The 19,000-nt window shown below is 38.9% G+C and overlaps 5 protein-coding genes and 1 non-coding gene across 6 annotated transcripts; 3 read left to right on the forward strand and 3 right to left on the reverse strand.

Moving 5' to 3' along the window:
• Positions 1–1,337: 1,337 nt before the first annotated feature.
• LOC112082440 lies at positions 1,338–1,444 on the reverse strand. The gene has a single exon (XR_002897113.1). It is a non-coding gene; the product is annotated as a small nucleolar RNA R71 (small nucleolar RNA).
• Positions 1,445–2,686: 1,242 nt separating this feature from the next.
• On the forward strand, positions 2,687–3,685 carry LOC112089804. Its single transcript, XM_024160559.1, has 2 exons — positions 2,687–2,822; positions 2,901–3,685. The coding sequence occupies exons 1-2, from the start codon at positions 2,687–2,689 to the stop codon at positions 3,683–3,685; spliced, it is 921 nt and encodes a 306-aa protein (XP_024016327.1).
• Positions 3,686–6,784: 3,099 nt separating this feature from the next.
• Positions 6,785–10,469, reverse strand: LOC18009575. The gene is made up of 13 exons (XM_006391576.2): positions 10,369–10,469; positions 10,003–10,057; positions 9,779–9,895; positions 9,473–9,665; positions 9,073–9,239; positions 8,799–8,973; positions 8,320–8,381; positions 8,110–8,191; positions 7,951–8,008; positions 7,715–7,821; positions 7,446–7,529; positions 7,219–7,289; positions 6,785–7,112 (listed from the first exon to the last, which is right to left on the reverse strand). The coding sequence occupies exons 2-13, from the start codon at positions 10,017–10,019 to the stop codon at positions 7,064–7,066; spliced, it is 1,182 nt and encodes a 393-aa protein (XP_006391638.1). The 5' UTR covers positions 10,020–10,057; positions 10,369–10,469; the 3' UTR covers positions 6,785–7,063.
• Positions 10,470–11,835: 1,366 nt separating this feature from the next.
• Positions 11,836–13,664, reverse strand: LOC18009576 (pentatricopeptide repeat-containing protein At3g60960, mitochondrial). Its single transcript, XM_006391577.2, has one exon. It carries the CDS (start codon positions 13,662–13,664, stop codon positions 12,450–12,452), a length of 1,215 nt encoding a protein of 404 aa, XP_006391639.1. The 3' UTR covers positions 11,836–12,449.
• Positions 13,665–13,787: 123 nt separating this feature from the next.
• LOC18009610 (pentatricopeptide repeat-containing protein At3g60980, mitochondrial) lies at positions 13,788–15,172 on the forward strand. Its single transcript, XM_006391578.2, has one exon. It carries the CDS (start codon positions 13,809–13,811, stop codon positions 15,063–15,065), a length of 1,257 nt encoding a protein of 418 aa, XP_006391640.2. The 5' UTR covers positions 13,788–13,808; the 3' UTR covers positions 15,066–15,172.
• Positions 15,173–16,797: 1,625 nt separating this feature from the next.
• On the forward strand, positions 16,798–18,773 carry LOC18009510 (protein SEH1). Its single transcript, XM_006391579.2, has 7 exons — positions 16,798–17,104; positions 17,381–17,481; positions 17,575–17,652; positions 17,772–17,927; positions 18,022–18,134; positions 18,211–18,337; positions 18,507–18,773. Exons 1-7 carry the CDS (start codon positions 16,828–16,830, stop codon positions 18,639–18,641), a joined length of 987 nt encoding a protein of 328 aa, XP_006391641.1. The 5' UTR covers positions 16,798–16,827; the 3' UTR covers positions 18,642–18,773.
• The last annotated feature ends 227 nt before the right edge of the window (positions 18,774–19,000 follow it).

Raw genomic sequence — 19,000 nt, forward strand, 5'->3', positions numbered from 1 at the left:
CTTCAATATTCATGTCTGAGTAGTTAGCTTGTTAGGTTTAGGGTTCTCATAAAGGATTTCATTGAATGTTAGATTAATTGATTAGTTAGGGTTCATAATCTGATTAGTTCTTCACCATAAGTTGTTCTTAAAGCTAATTCTGGACTGGCCACCTAGAACTTAGATCTTAGGTTAATTGATTGACACGAAAGTGTAATTGAATAATCTGAAAGAACCTAGGGTGAGCAAAGTAGCTATCCGCAAAGAAATTTGGTTTAGATACTTTTTGAACATATCAAACCTGCACTTAAGGCTAGTCTATATCTTTAGGATTTGCAAAGAAATTTGGGATTCTAGGATTTAGACTTAGATAATTCTCGCAACGAAAGTTGGTTAACTATAATTTCGTGATTTGAGTTCAAGAACCGCACTTAAACCTGAATCCGGACTAGTTAATTTATCTGCATTCTCTGATTTCCTGAGAAACACCCTGGACCTAATCATTTTCCAATCGATTTACAACCGTTTTCATTGTTCTGTTGTTTTCCATTCTGTGATTTCTGCTTAGCGTAATTCAATTCTTTTAGATCTATTGAGTGAATCTCTCGTCTCTGTGGTTCGACCCCTACATACTACAACCGCACATATGTGCTCTTGCAGAGTAGCTCTAGGGATTAAACTTTGAGCAGATCAAGTTTTGGCGCCGTTGCCGGGGACTTGATTTTCGCCATTAGACTTAAGATCTTGAGTTTCGACTAAGTTTTCCTTAGTGTCGAGCGACACCCTTAGTGGTGTCGCGCGACACCAGTCGTTTTTGTTTGATTTTACTTTTATTTTGTTACTTACATTGTTCTTTCTCTTTGTCTCAGAAACTAGCAGAGATGGAGAACGCATTGGCATTGGTTCGTGATGATGCTGGAGTCTGGAGAGACCAAGAGGGTCATGTGTGCAATGAGAGAGGCCAGCGACTTGATGGACATGGTAACATCATCAGGACGCTGGGTGATTACAACAGGCCTGAGCAGTTTTATGCAAATCGGTCTGCGATTCGCGCTCCTGCGTTTCAGAGGAATGACTTTGAGCTCAAACCTGTGTACTATACTCTTGTGGGTCAGCATCCCTTTCATGGCAATTCTCATGAGCACCCTATGGATCACATCGAGAAGTTTAAGGACTTGGTCACCAGCATCAAATACAATGGAGTGTCCAATGATTTCCTCCTCTGCAAGCTATTTCCTTATTCTCTTGCTGGAGAAGCAGCTAACTGGTTGAAGCAGTTGGAGCCAGGATCACTCACTACTTGGGAGGAGACCAGGAATGCCTTCCTGCACAACTTCTTCGATGATGCTAGGTCTGAGGAATTGAGAACAAAAATTTCGACATTCTCTCAAGAACCAACTGAAGCGTTCAAGGCTTCTTGGGTGCGATTCAAATCGTACCAGCGAGACTGCCCCCATCATGGCTTCAGCGATGTACAGCTGTTGGGTATTTTCTTCAGAGGTGTTGATTGGAGGTATCAAATGGCTCTTGATGCTGCAAGCAATGGGAACTTCAACACCAGATACCCTGAAGACGCTGTTATGCTTATTAAGAACTTGGCATCTAGCAATAGTACCAAGAATGCAGACTATCAACGAAAGAAGCAGGGTGGAAACATGGATGGATTGCAGATTGCTGAGGTGAAGGCTAAGCTTGACTCTGTGCATAGCCTTCTAGTGGGTAAGAAGTTCGTCCGATACGCTGCAGAGGTTAAGAATTTTGGACCAGATGAAGCACTTCAGGAAGAGGATGTTAACTTCATCAATGGAGCTGGATTTCAGGGTCAGAGATTTGGTACTTAGCCAGGAAACATGAATTACAGTGGAAATAATCAGAGGAGTACCTTCACAGGTAATCAGAACTCTTCTGGTTATAATTCCAAACCTCGGTACCAGACATCCTACTCCAACAACAGTTTTTCAAGGAATTATGGTTCTCCTCCTCCTCAAACTCCAGATAATGAGATGAAATCTATGCTGGAACAGATCCTGAAAGGTCAACAAAAGATTACTGTGGATTTCAATGGGAAGATTGATGCTCTGTATCTGGATCTGAATGGAAAATTCGAAGCTCTGAACACTCATGTTAAGAAGCTGGACATTCAAGTTGCTCAAACTGCTGAGGCTGTAAAAAGGCAAGAGGGATTTCTTCCTGGGAAGACTGACACCAACCCAAGACATTACTGCAGTGCCATCACGTTGAGAAGTGGTAAAAAGCTTACTCCTGAGCTTAAAAAGGGTGATCCTGAGGATGAAGTCGTGAAACTGGAGGAATCTGCAGAAGATTTTGAAACTGCAGAGCCGGTGTCGAGCGACACTACCACTAGTGTCGCGCGACACCAAGTCGATGATATGAAGAAGACACCAGCAGTGACGGACGACACCAACACGGGGGTTAAGCGACACCAAGATGTTGAGACGAAAAAGAAATTAGCAGTGTCGAGCGACACCACCACTAGTGTCGGTCGACACCAACTTGAGGGTCCGAAATCACCACTAGTGTCGAGCAACACCACCACTAGTGTTGATCGACACCAGCCGCCATCTGAAGAAATCATCACAAGAAGCCAAAACCAGCTGAGGAAAGAGTCTACAAACCTAAGATTCCTTACCCAAGGAGTCCTAGGAAGTTCGATCAGGAGCTAGACGATGCTAGATGCAAGGCTTTGATGGAGAAACTTGTGATTGAGATTCCTTTGGTTGATGCTGTGAAGATTAATCCTTTTCTTAGGCGTTATGTGAAGAGGATGGTGACTAATAATCTGACTCATGAGGAAGGAGTGATGATGATTTCTGAACAGTTCAGTTCTGTGATTCAGAATAAGATTCCAGAGAAGCTCTCGGACCCATGAAGCTTTGTTTTGGACTGCTCTATATTCTCAGAGAGGTTCAAGAGATCGCTGTGTGATCTTGGTTCGAGTGTCAACCTCATGCCATACTCTTTAGCTGTTAACCTTGGGATGACTGACTTCAAGCCAACTAAGATCTCTCTAATCCTAGCAGATCGATCTAAAAGAATCCCAAAAGGTGTCTTGGAGGATGTTCCAATTAAAGTTGGTGATTGCATAATTCCTACAGATTTCGTGGTTCTGGAATATGGAGAGGAACCCAAAGATCCTCTTATCCTGGGAAGATCATTTTTAGCTACAGCTGGAGCGGTGATTGATGTCAAGCATGGTAACCTTGATCTCCACCTGGGAGATACAATCATGAGCTTCAAGATGGAGAAGCTGAAGGATCCAACCATAGATGGTCAGACATTCCAAGTCAGTGTAATACCTGAAGTGATAGTTGGGAATCAGAACGTGTTTGATGCTGAGAAGGTGAGAGATCAACCTGAGTTGATAAAAGCGTCTACAGAACCAGTGACTGCTGTTGATCAGGAAGCTCAAAACATTTCACTCCATTCATCTCCACCAAAGCAAAGGTACGCACCTCTTGAGCCTAATCCTAATTCTTGTGATACCATCAAAACTGATTTGAAAAATGCAGACTCTGTCTCACGACGCAAGCTACGAGATTATCGTAGAGCACTTGGTTTTTCGATTGACGATATTGCAGGAAATAGGTTAAAGCGGTCCAAACACAGATCTCACCATAGTGCTATTCCTGCATTCCTTGGACGACCTCATGCGCACAACGCTTACACACCACCATGGATGAGATGACTTTCACAGAGACATTTGTTACCACTGTCTGATCCACCAGATGCATAGTACATCCGCCAAGTCAAGCTAATGACTTAAAACAAGCGCTTAGTGGGAGGCAACCCACTGGTAAGTCTGTACATAAGTTGTCTTCTTCTTTTTCGTTTTTGTTTTTCGTTTTTTGTGTTTTAGGTGTGGCAGATACGAAGTGGTAGGTGTCGAGCGACACCACCATCAGTGTCGGTCGACACCAGTAAAAAAAAAAAAAAAAAAAAAAATGTTGGCAAACCGGAACCGGACCAGTGACGATTCTAAACCGGAACAAGAAACAGACCAGTGTCGAGACGCAGAGCATTGGTGTCGCTCGACACTACCAATGGTGTCGCTCGACACCGCCTAACAGATTTTACTCAATGTCGCTCAACATGAGTACTTGTGTCGACCTAAGCATGGTGTCACTCGACACTATGCTGTGTGTTGGTCGACACCAACCGAGAGGTAAGGTATTCTCGCCGTAACCATAAATCTTTTCAGTTCCATTCCCGTCTTTTACCAACTTTGGACTCGATAACACTGGGGACAGTGTTGTTTAAGTATGGGGGAGGTAATTGCTGACATTGTGTTCGTTTTTCTTAGAGTCAGTCGTGTCAAATTGTTTTTGAGTCAAAACCTGTTGGAATTATTATGCTTTTCTTGGAATTATTGTGCTGACCTTTCATCTAAGTGACCACTGCTGCAGATTCAGTCTAGATCCGACTAATGAAAAATCCTAAGGCTGACCAGTTGACTAGAGGCGTTCATGTTTCCAATAGAATCCACTAACCTGAGCTAATTTCTGAACTCTTTCTTTTACCTCATTGATGTGACTGATGTTCATAGAGTTTGATTCCTCGTTCATACTTAACAAATGAAAGCCTGTGTGAAATTTAATGTTGGTGTTTCTCTCTCTGTGACGAGCTAAAAGGTGAAGAAGAAGAAGAAAGAAAAAGGCGAAAAGATTGAAATGATTTTCGCTTAAAAGTGAAGGGTTAGGAAAATTTCCAAGGATCCCATTATTTCATTTCTAAGTTGGAATGATCACACAAAGGAAGGAAGCGAGGGGTAGGAAAGTTTCCTATGACCCCACTATTCGCTGAAAACCTTTGATAAGGGGACAACTCGGGGACTCGATGGCAAACACCATCAGTACTCGCAGCTTTACCCTTATCAAGTATATGCCATTAAAAAAAAAGGTGGATGAGTGTGCGAAAGGAATAAGTCTGGTAGAAAGAAAAGTACCAAAGTGTGTATGGCTGATTTGTTTGAGTATAGTACGGGAAAGAATCTGGAAGGTTCTTGGCATTGGAATCATCAGTGAGATCCAGCGATGAGGGTTTATGGATAATGTTGTGGAATTTTGGATTTAATTTGGGAAGCTGTGAATGTCTGCGGAGAAGTACATGGTGGTTCGATTTGGAATGATGAAGCAGTGTTTGAGTTGCAGGGTGATTGGTCAATAGCGATGTTTCAATGAAAAGTTGAGTCTCCATGTTTTCAAACCTCTTTCTCTTATTTAGTATTATGTTTGCTTGAGGGCAAGCAAATGCTAAGTCTGGGGGAGTTGATATATCATGGTTTTTATGGTTTTTGACCATGATATAGGTCTTATTTATATATTCTTTTTAGTGTTTTTCGAGTTTTTTGGAGTCTTTACAGGTCCTAGGTACGTTTGGAGCTTAATTGGAGATATTTGAGCATTTTGGAGCTAAATGGATGGATTTTCGTAAAGAATGATTCCGCATTTGATGATGAATTCAACAAACACAAACATGAGTAGAGGGATTCACAAGCTTGATCACATCTTTAGCTTTTTACCAAATTCTAACACAAGACCATGAGATAAATCTCGATAGATCCCAAATAGATTAAGAGAAGAGATAGATACATAGTATTACTAGGAAGAGGTATCTGACCCAAAACAAAAAAAAAAAAAAAAGGTATCTGACCCAAATTTTCTGACCCAAATCAAAAAAGGTATCTGTTTTGATTCTTCATCTGTTTTTTTATAGTAACCATGGAGGATTTTAAGGTATCTTTTATACTATAAAATAAAAATCATTTGACAATTCTGTGTTTGACATGTGTTTAAAAATTATAGTATAAAACAGAAATCATTTGACAATTCTGTATTTGACACGTATCCTTTTTTATAAAAAAATAGTATATTTTTCTTATTTTTAAGAATAAAAACAATAAAAAAGAATATTTTATTTTTTTCATTTTATCCCACTTTCTCTAACTTTCTCATTCTTATCACCACCATTTTTTAAATATCTTTAACTTTTTAATTAGACTTAATAAAATATTTTATATTTAAAAAATAATTATTATTTTACATTTTTAATTAATATTTTATATTGAAATAAATAAAATCCCCTGCATAACCGGAGGCATAATACTAGTTTGATATATATGAGATATTATATTGTTACCCTTAATCTAAATGCAACTGTTTTTGGATTAGATCCAAATTTCAAAATAAAGATATACGCATGCAAATTTGCTATGAAAGCAAAATTGAATTCCAAAAACTTTAGATTTGGAGTAAATACATATATATATATATATATATATATATATTTCAAATTAATATAAATAATAATATTATGTTTGAATTTTAAAAAAATAATTAATAAAAAGTATAAACTATTTTATCACATGTAAAAAAGGTTTTCAAAAAGGGAAAAAAAGATGTGTATTTTTCAATTTTTAAATCATAAATAAGTTATCTTTCAAATTATTCCAATACAAAATAATTGAAATTTTTTATTGTTATTATTTGTCGAATTAATTTTTAAATATTACAACGTGTTTCACCTCAAAGTGTCTTCATCTGGCTTGAGGAATTATGATTTTTGTTTTAGGTTATGACGCTAGATTTAATTTTTGTTTCTAACTTACAAAGATAAATGTTTATGGCTCTTACTTCTGGCTAAATTTTACATGTTAAAAAATGAAAATTTTTGGGCTAACTTATTTAGTAAAATTGAGGAATTCCTATTTGGAATCACTCTTCCTCCGTTTATAATTTCCAAACATTGCAAGCACATTAACAAGAGCAACAACTTTTTTTTTCCCCCTTCTTTATAATCTAACACTTTTCTGTACAAAATCTAATATAAATAGCTTCCAACAGTCTTCCACTACTTCTCTAAGACTCTAACCAAACGATTTTAAATTTATGCAGAATCTCAAACCCCAAACTTACATTAACTTTTCTTTTCTTTCTAGAAATGCAGAATAAAAAAAGAAAAGAAAATGGTATAATATACTTGCATTCTACAAGCTATTGCTCTCAACCGGTTGAACATGTTGGCCTCCTCCTCCTCTGTCATCGTTTGTCATCTTTTTTAGGGAACGTTATTGCAGCCGCACGTTGTCTCCACTTTCGACAATCTTCAATAGATACCTAATATCGGAAAACAAATGAGAACGGATTAGTTGGAGAAATTAACTCTATAACTCTCTTAAACCTACAAAGCATAGTTTTGGTTCAGCTCTTATAATTTATTTACCAGCCATTGAGACATTGAGATGTCACAATTGCTTCTTTTCCAACAAACTTTTCCGGGGTTCTCCGGTTTCCCTGCAAATGGTGAAATGTATTTCATAGCTGGACGAATGTGCCGGAAGTTCAAGCTATCAATGCTTTCAGCAACATTTCACTGTACAGCCATCTTGAACCCAAAGTTCATGCTGGACGAATGTGCCGGAAGCCAAAATATGAAAAGTAATGTCCTACCTTGATAAGCACTTTCTCGTTTACAGCAAATGGATAATGCACCACCCGCTGCAATCCATCATCCGTAGCTGGATCTCCATTTTCCTGCAGGGAGAAATTTGGGATCGAGTCGTGACTTTTATCAGAGGTCCATCCACCATATAAGATAAGGCAAAAAGAAAATAGATGATGATGCAGACTGATAAGTTTGGAGATAGTAGTAAGTAACCGGAAACCACTAAAGGCATACAATGCAATTAACAATATAGAGAAGTGTCAGATCATCTTACCACATCCATTTGATCACTCATTTCTTTTCTACGCCTCCGCATGGCTGCGTTGTGGAACAATCTTTTATCATCCTGTTGCTTAATAGCTGAAGCGGCAGCTCTAAGAGCTATGCGATTGACATAAAGATAAAAGTTAAGATTGTTTGTCTATGTCAAAGGCCAAAAGACTACACTGTTGGATGATTCATTTGTTGAGGATCACGGATAATAAGAGAGTGAAGCTGTATGGGAATTACCATGGTTAGGGACCAGAGACCCAGTCTCGATTTCTGCATTGCAGAGCGTACATCTAGACTGTGCAGAAGATAACTGTGGTTACGAAATATTCTTGGGTATGTAGGAAGAACCATCACAAGGAACTAGAATATTAATAGAATCGAAGGAAACACACCAACCATTTCAAGGACTCTTCTAAGCATGAGACCACCAAATGAATGTCCACAGGAGACAACAATTGCATCTTCAAGAAAAGCACCGCTAAACATCAAAGAGTTTGCAAACAGGCGAATTAGAATGCTGAGTACTTTTTCCTTGATCAGATTAACGTAGTCTAAGCATTCATCCAATAAAACCATAACAATATGTAAGGGAAAATTGGTACTCACGAAATTGGATCCGAGAGAACACTTCTCAAGGAAGGTTCTTTGCATACATCATCCCGTGAAACCTGACATCCACAATTCATAAGAAGATCTCTTGACATAAGACCTTGTGCTCTGAGCAGTTAACATTAAAGATAGAAACTTATGTCATTATACTATTGAGGTAGTGCCAGTCGTAAGAAATATCCAAATGAAAGGTGATCCTTCAATTAAAGTACTGTACGTTGCACATCGGCTCATTAAAATCTAGATCAAGATTTTATAAAAGACAAAGGTGCATGATCTGAAAGAATACGCAGGACATATGAATTTTCAAATCGTTTCCTCAATAATATACATTTCTTCTCCAACACTGTCAAGGTAAAAGACAGATTTGGGTACTCTAGGCACAGAACTCCACAGATATCAAAGTTTTGTACGTTTAGATGTACTTTTACAATCTATACTATTAGCTCCACTGTTGTAAGAAAGGATGAGCTTACATTGGTTTTCACAGGCGGACTAACTGGAGTGTCATTCTCGGCCAAGAGGTTATCCATAAACTGACTGACAGATACTGGCACATAGCTTTGTGGAATTACATGGCCAGCTGCTTCTATTGGGGAACAATCTAATATAGCATTGCTTTTCGGCATAAGCCTAAATGCTAGTGATGCTCTGCAAGTGAAAAGTTCGGCAATTCAGCTAAACATGTAAGCATTCAATCGTGTCACAAATTTTTTTTATGGAAAAACTTACTATCTTTTATAAACATACCTTCCGCGAGAGTCACTGCCAGACAAATAATCAGTGGTAGCTCTATAAGAGGCAGCTGGACGGAGACCTGCAGTAGCATGACTAAGCGCTTTGCCAGTAATGAGTAAGATATCACCAATCCCACATCCAATATCTGCTGCGTACCAACGACCATTAGGGTCACACACCTAAGGATAGAAAAAAATTCAGAAAGGAAAAGAAAAAAACCAAAGGTACTTATACATACTGAAACGTATTTCCGAGCAAATATTGAATTTCAGCTGATCATGTCAGACTCATATGAAAGTATTCTTGAGAAACTATTCTGTCGTCGAAAGCATCTATGTATCCTTCAAGTTCCTTACTATAATGAAAGCATATATTGATCCTTCAAGACAAAGAAAGTTCATAGAAAGGTGACCTGAATGCCAGTGCCATCTGAGCAGAACAGTGTCAACAAACCCTTCTCAATTTCAATATTAGTGGATAGATTCCCACCTCCAGAGGTAGGCTTTCCATTTTGGATCGATGCATGAGCATAGGAAGCCAATAGCACAGAGGAGGAAACCTCATTCGGAGCTAGTGGAAAGTCGTCGAGCATATGGTTAAAAACACTACAAAACAGATCACCATTTCTACGAGTTAATACAAAAAGGAAAGAAGTAATACTGTAGTAGAAGTAGCAGTAGCAGCAAAACCAGAGATTAACGCATCATAACCATCCTACTCGCTTCTTAGACGAAGATGCCTTGCTATTGCAGATAAAGCAGCTCGTGCTACTTTACCCAAGCACCGGAAAATCTCAGCCATGCATGGAGGAGACGAATCTAAATCTTCAACAGATCTATTCACAAGACACAAACATTCATCACACAACATATATATAAACCAATCAAAGCAATCGTCCAACTCAAGCGCAAAAACCAAATCTTTCTACATAAAAGAGCGAACCTTCCGGCTCTGTACATAGAGAGACCACGATTGCCTTTCCCAGAAACGTTAAGTCCTGAAGAGACAAACGAGGGACGAGACAATTCAACAAGTGTTGTTAAATTGTTAAACAAGGAACTCAGATTCAATCCTGTCTCTGTTTCAGATTTTCACAGAGGTTCAGGAAAGTCCCAAATTTCAAGTGTAGGAACAAAAGAGAAACAAGGAAACGATAAAATCAAAAGGCCAATTTCCTATGAAACGAGCATAAGCAGAGCCATGTGACTATGGGAGAGAGAGAGAGAGAGAGAGAGAGAGAGAGAGAGAGAGAGAGAGAGAGAGAGAGAGAGAGAGAGAGAGAGAGAGAGAGAGAGAGATAAATCGAACCAGATTGGCTTCGGCTTGACGTTCCCCAACGCTTCGTCGAGCCATACCTAACCGCACCATAGGATTTTGCAATCTATGAGCCACTCGCGAAAGGATTAGGGTTTGTGGTACAGTTTTGAATTTCAAAACTATAATTGGTTTAAACACTTAATAAAAGAAATCACACTTAAAAAATGTGAAAGTTCACCCAAGTAAAAATGTAAATACATTGATAAAAAGGAAGTATTTATCTTAATCATTTCGATTCAGATTAGACGACTATTGAGTATTGAATATGTATATTTGAAACTTTAATTTTTGGTATTTTCTTAATTAAATAACAATCTATTTGAAGAGATGGAGTATTTTTTAAGAAAGGGTAATTTAGTTAAATAGAAAGACAAAAATGTGGAATTGAAGCATTTGAGACAGAGATGAAGTATGTTTTTTTTTTCCTATTTAAATTTCATAAAGTATCATAAAATACATAGAACTACTAATATTTTACGGACTGGCATGTATAATTCAAGAGTTGAAATCCCTATATGTTACAAAACCATTGAAAAAATGTAATCAAAGTAGAAATAATTATAAATGATTTATCCAAAAATAAAGGAATCCAACTCGATAAAACATATAAATTGGCAGAAACGAAACGCATATCAATGCACAAATCAAATAACGAATGAAGACAAAAAAATGAGTATAAGTTCTTTAATCTCTATAGCTTACGTAAATAAAATTATAACTAAACGTAAACAAAATCATTAATCTCTATAAATGTTTAGAGCATATTATGATGGAACATTTGGATACAAATGCTAGATGAGCAAACAAAAACGAATAGGCAAGGATTTGATTAGTAATGATTCCCTTTCCCATATCTATAACCTCAATTGTAGCTGTTTAGATGCGAAGCTATAGCAAATGTCTTAGTTAGTGTGTTTCGAGATGAAACTGATGATTGCATCTAATCCAAGAAACCTAAGTCATAAATCAAGGGCTCACTAAAGATATAATTAAACAAATCTTTCACATTCAAAAACAGCAACGCATGAAATCCTAAACCAGTCTAATTCTAAGTCCGGTTCGATTCGACCCAAAATCCATCAAAAGGAGCTTATGCCTTATTAAAGCACCGGGCCAGTTTGTGAGCTTTAAGCCTATAAACCAAGTCGATCCAAATAACTATGTAATTAGGTTAGTTTGTTTACTTAACCAAATAAATATAGGGAAAGATTACGTATTTCGGAATTGCTCCTTCTCAGTTGAGATTGCTTCTGGTATACGGTAAGTTTTTCTTTGTGGGTTGAACATATGATAAAAAAAAGGAACCCTTAGGTTTTTGTTTCTTCTTTTTTTTTTTGAATTTTTGGTCTTATATCATTTGAACTTTTAAAAGGAAAAAAAAATTACCTAAAACATCATCGGACCGCCCGGTTTAATATACCCGGGATTACAAGAAAAGAAATACAATTTTTACCGGATGGAGTTATGTATACAACACTCGTCGGGATTTCACTATAATAAAAATAAAATGTTTATCGATATCTGTTTCTACTCGTGAGAGCATGTAAAATATGTGCTAATGTTCTCACGTGCAATGTTGCATATTTAGTTTTAACATCCAGAACCAAAAGAAAAAGAGCTTTCGTCTACTCCGTATAGTCTTATTCTTCATCTTCCAAGAGGAGAAAGTTTTCTTCTCCGTAGACTTCCTTAGGCCAATGATCTAAAATAAACCACGAATTAGTGAGAGAGGTTTCACTTTGTTACCAAGAAAAAATAATAATAACAAGAACCAAACGTACGTGGGGAAGAAGCATAAATACAAGCCGCAAATAGTATGGGAAAAGGCTACACAACTGATAGATGTGTGTCTTGAACAAAAAAAAAACAAAAACAAAAATAGAGATGTGTCTTTACTTAGACCATAACCAAAGCCTATACTCAAATGGTTATAGACAATTCAAAAGCTACTTGCACAAGCCAGGTTATGGAAACACATTAAAGAATAGATACTAACCGTTGGAAAAGAAACACAAATAGTGAGTAAGTAATAGATAAAAGTAAAGAGTAGTAAGAATATAGGGCGGGGGGTTTCAAGGGGCATGATGGATAGCAACGTTGCGTAGGCATGCAGCAATCATCTTGTTGAAGATACGGAAAGAATCATCCACTCTTCCTGCCCTAACGTAAGCATCGATCAGTGCTCTAAATATGGCAACCTCTGGTGATGAGGTGATTTCCGCAAGTAGAGACTCTGCCTCGGAGGACATTCCACGTTCGCAGAACCTGGCGATGATGTTGCTATAGGATCCACGCATGATTTCAGGAGGGCACATTTTAAAGGTCTCGAGAGCCTCACAAAACTGGCCGTGCTTGAAATACTCGTTGACCCCTATGTTGATGGTCTCTGAATCAAAGATTCTTTCTTCTAACATGCCCTTGAAATATGCCCAACCAAAATCTGCCTGACCATGCTTGAACAAAATTTCCACAAGCTTATTGCCAGACACTGATTCAACAACCTTACCAGGTAAGTAACGCATAGCTTTTTCTTCATCATCTTCGTTCCCTTGCTCAAACCAGTAGTCCAAGAAGGTGCAACTCACAAAGGCAATCCCGTCTGCATCCTTAACTTGGGCAAAGAGCTGATGAGCCCTGTCGTAGTTTCCAAGATCCAAGAAGCCGCGAATCAGAACGTTGTGGACCTTCCAATCAACAACAGACAAAGACGTGGCTAAAAACTCGGCTTCATCAATCCTCCCGGACTGAATAAGCCCTTGAGCCAGCAGCCTGTGCGTGTCGCTGTCGGGAGAAGAAAAGGCTGTAAAGTGGCGGTAAATCTCAAGGGCGTCGTCGACGTGGCCTTGATCACAGTGAGCTTTGATGATGAGGTTGAAGGAGAAGGTGTTGGGGACTATGTTAGACTTGTTGAAAAAGTAATGGAAGAGTGCTATGGCATCCTCGTACTGTTTGGAGCGGCACATAGCGTCGATGATGGCGTTGCAAGGCACAATGGCGCCGTCGTTGCGGAATCTGTCGAATACAACGAAGCGAGAGATACGGGCGGCGTCGTCTAAGTTGGACAGCTCCACAAGTGCCTCGACTCTGTAACGTAAGGAAATCGGGCGGTCGTCGATAAGGTGGATTTCTCCGGGATCAAGCTTTTGAGTAAGTGAGAGTGGGAGAGAATCAGGATCTCTTCTTCCAAGTGGGTATGGCACTGCGGAGAAGGAGGATGTGATGTGACGCCTCAGAAACCGGAAGCACAAGTTTTGGGTTCGGATGCGGCTGAAGAGTAAAAAAGACATGGCTAAGCTTTCTAGGGTTTACCAATCGCTAAGGATACATAAATAGTTTTTTTTTCCAGCCGCTGTCTGTCTGTACCCTTAAGAAAGAAAAGGAAAAAAAAAAAAAAAAAGAGAGATTTTTATTTTTCGGTTGAGAGTTTCGGGATGTCTATCTTCTTTGCCGGCATGTCTCTCCGCTGCTGCCGTTTTAACCGTCGCTTTTACTCCGCCGCCGTCTCGTACAGCTTCCCCATTCCGAGAGATCTCCTCTCCGGCTCATCCTCACGGCCGGACTTGATGATGTCCAACGCAGATCGTTGTCCTCAGCAGCTATCCTGGACGGTCGAGCTTCTAATTCGCCTGAGAGACCTAGACACGGCGGCTGAGTATGCGCGCTTGGCATATAGCAGCAGAATCAACTGCGAATTCACCATTAAAACCTGCGACAGTATCATTGGCGCCATGTGCGAGGCGAAAAGATACAGAGACGCTTTGGATCTGTTCCATCACTTTTTCAACGAGCGCAAGAGTAGATCAGTGAACAAGTCCCCCAACCACGTCGTTAAAGCAATTTGTGAGCTCGGTCGCGTGGATGATGCTCTTGTATTCTTCCGTGCCTTGCAGCCGCATCCGGGTCTAAGTCCCATCTACTCTCACTTGACCAAAGCTTTGGTCTACGCCGGGAGATTCGAGGAAGCACTCTGTTTAGTGAGGCAAGGCCCTGTGCCGCTGGCTTGCAGCAACCTGATCCGCGGCTTCTTGAATCTAGGTAATCTAGACATGGCGAATCAACTCTTGGAGGAGTTTGAGTACAATGGTTATTGGGCCTATGATTGCACTAGAAACGAAGGAGCGTATCCAAGGGTGGTCTTCATTGAGCACTGGTTGAAGCAAGGGAATGACGAGGAAGCTATGCGCTGCTACCAGTCTTTGTTGTGCGACCACAGGTTCCAAAATTATGGGGATAGCATAAACTCACTCTTGCAGCTTTTCCTGAGTTACGGTAAGAAAAAGGAAGCTTGGGAGCTCTTCCACCGGATTGTAGATGGTTTCTACAAGAAGACTATGGGCGGAGTGGTTTCAGAAACCATTGATATAATGGTGAGAGAGTGTTTCAATGATGGTCGTTTCAGGGAAGGAATCGAGACTTTCTACCAGGTGAAAGCAAAAGTGGGGTCTTCTTTAAAAGCTCTTGACTATAATAATGTGATTACAAGGTGTTGCGAGCAGGGGTTGTTGTCCGAGGCAGAGTGTCTCTTTGCTGAATTGTCGTCCCATAGATTTTGGTCCGTCGATGTCTTCACATACAGAGCAATGATGGACGCGTATCTCAAGGCCGGCAGAGTAGACGATGCTCTCCAAATGGTCAACAAAATGGTCGTTGCAAACCTAACAAAGCTTGCTCTCTGGATGAAGTTCTAAACAAACCTTTTCAAACTTTTCTCTTCATCTGCATGATTTTTTTTTTTTAAGTTAAAGATTTTAATAAGAAAAACTGGTACTTGTATTTCTCTTTTTTTGGGTTTGATATCTGGTGTTTTTAAAAAAAAATCTTAGAGGCTTAATAAGATTTTCATACCTCTTACAAAAAAATTGGAAGAAAAACATTCTAGTCAAAAAGGGCTTTGTCTCCCATTGGAAAGTAGTTCAGAATTCGGATCATGTTGCTGTGAACCTTGAGAAATTAAGAATTTGGATCAGCTCATCATACATATATATATATATATATGATGTATATATATAATGCTTTTCGTTCTTTACCGTTAGATTAAAGAAAGATAAAAATTCCCTTTGGTTTTCTAGCTAATGTAGAACAGGGGCTTGTTGTCAATAATTCAAAAACAAAGACTGAGTACCATCTGAACGGTGCCAATTCTAACTAAACTCTGATTTCATATCTCCATAATTACTTGTTACAAAACAGGGGCTTGATGTTCTGAATAGACCTCAATCCTTATCCTCAAGCCTTGTTCTGCTCGAGATGTCACACTGATTTTACAAACCAAAAACAAAACAAAGCAGCACAATGAATCTTAAAAAAAACAAATAAGATTGTGACCACCTAACCACAAGAAATGACAAAACCTTCAAGATCTCAGTCAGAAATGAGATAACTTTCAAGATTTATGGACTTTAAACAAAACAGATTTGATGTCCAAGGCCCAAAAAAAAAAAAACCTCTCAGATCAAAGATTTTTCAAGATGGTAATCTTGATGTGCTTAATAGCTTAATACCTTAGTACAGCATTTAGCAGCAAAGATTCAGAATATCATACAAACATGAGAAAATTTCAATTCAGTATCAGAAATAGTTTCTCAATATCCCCTTTCATTCTTAAATCAACCTGCAATTAATCACATTTACCCAAAATCTTACATAACTTCCAAAACAAATAAAACTCTAAGAATCGTTTAACTTTTTCTAGGAATCATGTTACGTACGAGTCAACCCACACTCCTATCATCTATCAGTACCAGAGAAAAGGAAAAACCCAACGGGCCTGAGGGAATTTCGGCCTGTCTTCTAGAAGTTCACCAAGAGGATATCACTCACAGTACGAGCCACGTCAGGAAACACATCACGTGCTCTTGCTACCTATCGTTATTGCTTTTTCTATTTATGGGAGGTTTCGGTTAGGATTTGCTTTATCGAATATTTTGATCAAAAGTTGTAAGGGGAGGTGAGAGACTCCACATTAATTCTCTCAATCTTTGTGGACTCGTTTAATCATTGTAATAAGATATCCTTTTCCTTTGTTTTATTCGACGTTTACAGTTTTTCTCGTAACAAATCAACCCAAAAGGAAACATCAATTACTTGTAAATTCAAAAAGAAAATTGATTTCTCTGTCTGCCAAAAAACAAAGAAGGTCAAATCTTTCTTTGATACTGACCAGATTGAATTTGAGAGAGATCAGGAGCAAGAAGCTCACGAACCCAAGTTGAACATCTTGGATGACCGAAACTGATTCAAAAGCACAACAACAGTGTCAGTGTGTGTCCCAATGAATCCAGTTGACATCTTCGATTGCGTATATACTAATATGCACATGGGCTCATCTCATCAAATTTTTAAGTTTTTGAAAACCAAATGGGCCAATTAAAAGAACAATAGGCCCAATATAATCGGCCTAATTTCTGTGCTACTCCACCCAAGATTCTCTGTGTCACTGTGCACGAAGAAATGGCGAAATCAATGGCGACGCTAGATTCTGGCACCACCTGCTCCTCCTGGAATCACTCCGGCCACCGATTAGCCGCCGGATCCTTAGATGGAATCCTCTCCGTCTACGACTGTCCTGTTTCCTCTTCTTCTTCTTCTTCTTTCACTTGCACTTCCAAAGTTAGGGTTAGTGAATCGAGTGTTGCAAAGATCGTCTGGCTGCCTTTGGAATACGGCGATGCAGTAGCCTGCATTTGCGAAGACGGGAGCTTATCGATTTGGGAGGAGGTGTCTGAAGGTAACTCTATGCTCTTTTTCAAAAGATCTTCGTTGCTAAGTGTTTAACAGATATATACATGTGTAGATTGTTGTTTGATAACGTTGAATGTCATTTTTAGTGTTTTAGTTGTTTCGTTAAGAATCCATTGTCTCAAGGTAACTCTAGGCTCTTTGGCAAAATCGTCATGTTTTACAGATTCAGTGGTTTGTTGTTTGATAACGTTGAATCTCATTTTGAGTGTTTTAGTTGTTTCGTTAAGAATCTATTGATTGAGAATTTACTCTGTTTTGTCAGACACACATGCTCTTGAGTGGAAATCTTGCAAGAGTATCAAGAACCAGTCTAGCCAAGTGCTCGATGTTCAGTTTGGGGTTTCGAGAAAGAGTCTGAAGATGGTAGAGCTTCTGTTTTATTCTTAGACAGGTTTGGTTTCGATCTCTTAACAGGCGACCAGTTACCATTATTGATTCTTTGACTATTTTGGCCAGGTTGCAGCATATTCTGATGGGTTCCTTAGGGTTTTTGAGCTGTTGAATCCATTGGAGTTAAAGAATTGGCAACTTCAGGTTGCTAATTCATACATTCTTTTGCTTATTCTTGAGTCTTCTATCATACGTTTAAAATTGATTTGTTTCTATTGATTTCTTGTATATATACTGTCTTATTTCTCTAACATTCTGTGCAGGCCGAGTTTCAGAATGTTATCGATTCTCTATCGACTCTGGCTAAACCTTCAAGCTTATCTGCATCTGTTTCTTGGAATCCAGTGAGGAGTGAAGAGCAAGAACCCAGCTTTGTTTTAGCCTTCAACTCTGATTCTCCACATCTTAATTCTTCCAAGGCATGTTTTAAGACATTATTTCTCTTTCTTGACCTGGGAAACGATGACATTAATAATATGTGTGTTGGCTAAAATCGTGATAGACTTGTTGCAGATCTGGGAGTTTGACGAAGCTCATAACAGATGGTTGGCAGTAGCAGAATTAGCCTCACCAGAAGACAAAGGAGATCCAGTCTATGCTGTGTCATGGGCCCCAAATATTGGCCGGTAACTACAAAAAATCTTGGTCCTCTCTCAATTAATATATAGTGGATGCTCAGACTAATCCTCTTTTGATACACAGACCATACGAGGTTGTTGCTGTTGCAACTCATAAAGGGATAGGAATATGGCAAGTCGGTCTAGCTCCTGACCTTGAAGGAAGGCTTCCTGTAAAGATGGCCGCCTCGCTTTCTGGTCATCAAGGCGAGGTATCAGATTCCAAACCTCTTTTACCTTTCATCTCTCTTCTGATTCGGTGCTTGTTGGATTTCCTGAGAATGAAACTATAGGGTCGTTAAGGCTTTTCTATCTTCGATCCTTCCTTTCATTCGTTAAAGATATAACTAAATTACCACTGCGTTGATGTTTCCTGGTCAGGTTTGGCAGATGGAATGGGACATGAGTGGCATGACTTTAGCTAGCACCGGAAGCGATGGTGTGGTCAGATTGTGGCAGTCAAACTTAAACGGTGAATGGCACGAACAGGCCACACTTGAACCAGTTCCCTCTTAAGTCCCACAAATATTTTCGAACTTACTTTTAAATCGATGACTCTTTACAATGATGAGCTAAAGGGTCTAAGCATTCGATCTTGTAACATATTTTTCTCTACAGCTAATCTTATCTTACAATGGTTTGATTTGATTTTGGTTTGCCGCATTTAGTCTAAGATAAGCGATTAAACCTTCTTTGACAAAAGTCCAAAGTCGTTAACCGAATGAAACCGGTCTTCAAGTTCAAAATCTTGTTCTGATTGTAGAATAGCTTGTAATATACGATACTTGTATACAATACTTGTTCATATATATATTTTATAGTCACAATCATAATAAGAGAAATTATATGTATTTATACACAAGAGAGAACCTTCT

This window comes from Eutrema salsugineum, unplaced genomic scaffold (assembly GCF_000478725.1).
Source record: "Eutrema salsugineum unplaced genomic scaffold, Eutsalg1_0 scaffold_8, whole genome shotgun sequence".
Lineage (NCBI taxonomy): Eukaryota > Viridiplantae > Streptophyta > Magnoliopsida > Brassicales > Brassicaceae > Eutrema > Eutrema salsugineum.

What these genes read in the sequence shown, in the direction of transcription:
- LOC112089804 (XM_024160559.1), top strand. Translation starts at nt 2,687, where the DNA reads ATGGAGAAACTTGTGATTGAGATTCCTTTGGTTGATGCTGTGAAGATT. An exon ending in GATGATTTCTGAACAGTTCA is followed by an intron (nt 2,823 to 2,900) that starts GTTCTGTGATTC and finishes CTATATTCTCAG; the next exon opens with AGAGGTTCAAGAGATCGCTG.
- LOC18009610 (XM_006391578.2), top strand. Translation starts at nt 13,809, where the DNA reads ATGTCTATCTTCTTTGCCGGCATGTCTCTCCGCTGCTGCCGTTTTAAC.
- LOC18009510 (XM_006391579.2), top strand. Translation starts at nt 16,828, where the DNA reads ATGGCGAAATCAATGGCGACGCTAGATTCTGGCACCACCTGCTCCTCC. An exon ending in CACATCTTAATTCTTCCAAG is followed by an intron (nt 17,928 to 18,021) that starts GCATGTTTTAAG and finishes GACTTGTTGCAG; the next exon opens with ATCTGGGAGTTTGACGAAGC. An exon ending in TTTCTGGTCATCAAGGCGAG is followed by an intron (nt 18,338 to 18,506) that starts GTATCAGATTCC and finishes TTTCCTGGTCAG; the next exon opens with GTTTGGCAGATGGAATGGGA.
- LOC18009576 (XM_006391577.2), bottom strand. Translation starts at nt 13,664, where the DNA reads ATGTCTTTTTTACTCTTCAGCCGCATCCGAACCCAAAACTTGTGCTTC.
- LOC18009575 (XM_006391576.2), bottom strand. An exon ending in GTCTCTGGTCCCTAACCATG is followed by an intron (nt 7,822 to 7,950) that starts GTAATTCCCATA and finishes TCAATCGCATAG; the next exon opens with CTCTTAGAGCTGCCGCTTCA. An exon ending in TGAGTGATCAAATGGATGTG is followed by an intron (nt 7,530 to 7,714) that starts GTAAGATGATCT and finishes TTCTCCCTGCAG; the next exon opens with GAAAATGGAGATCCAGCTAC.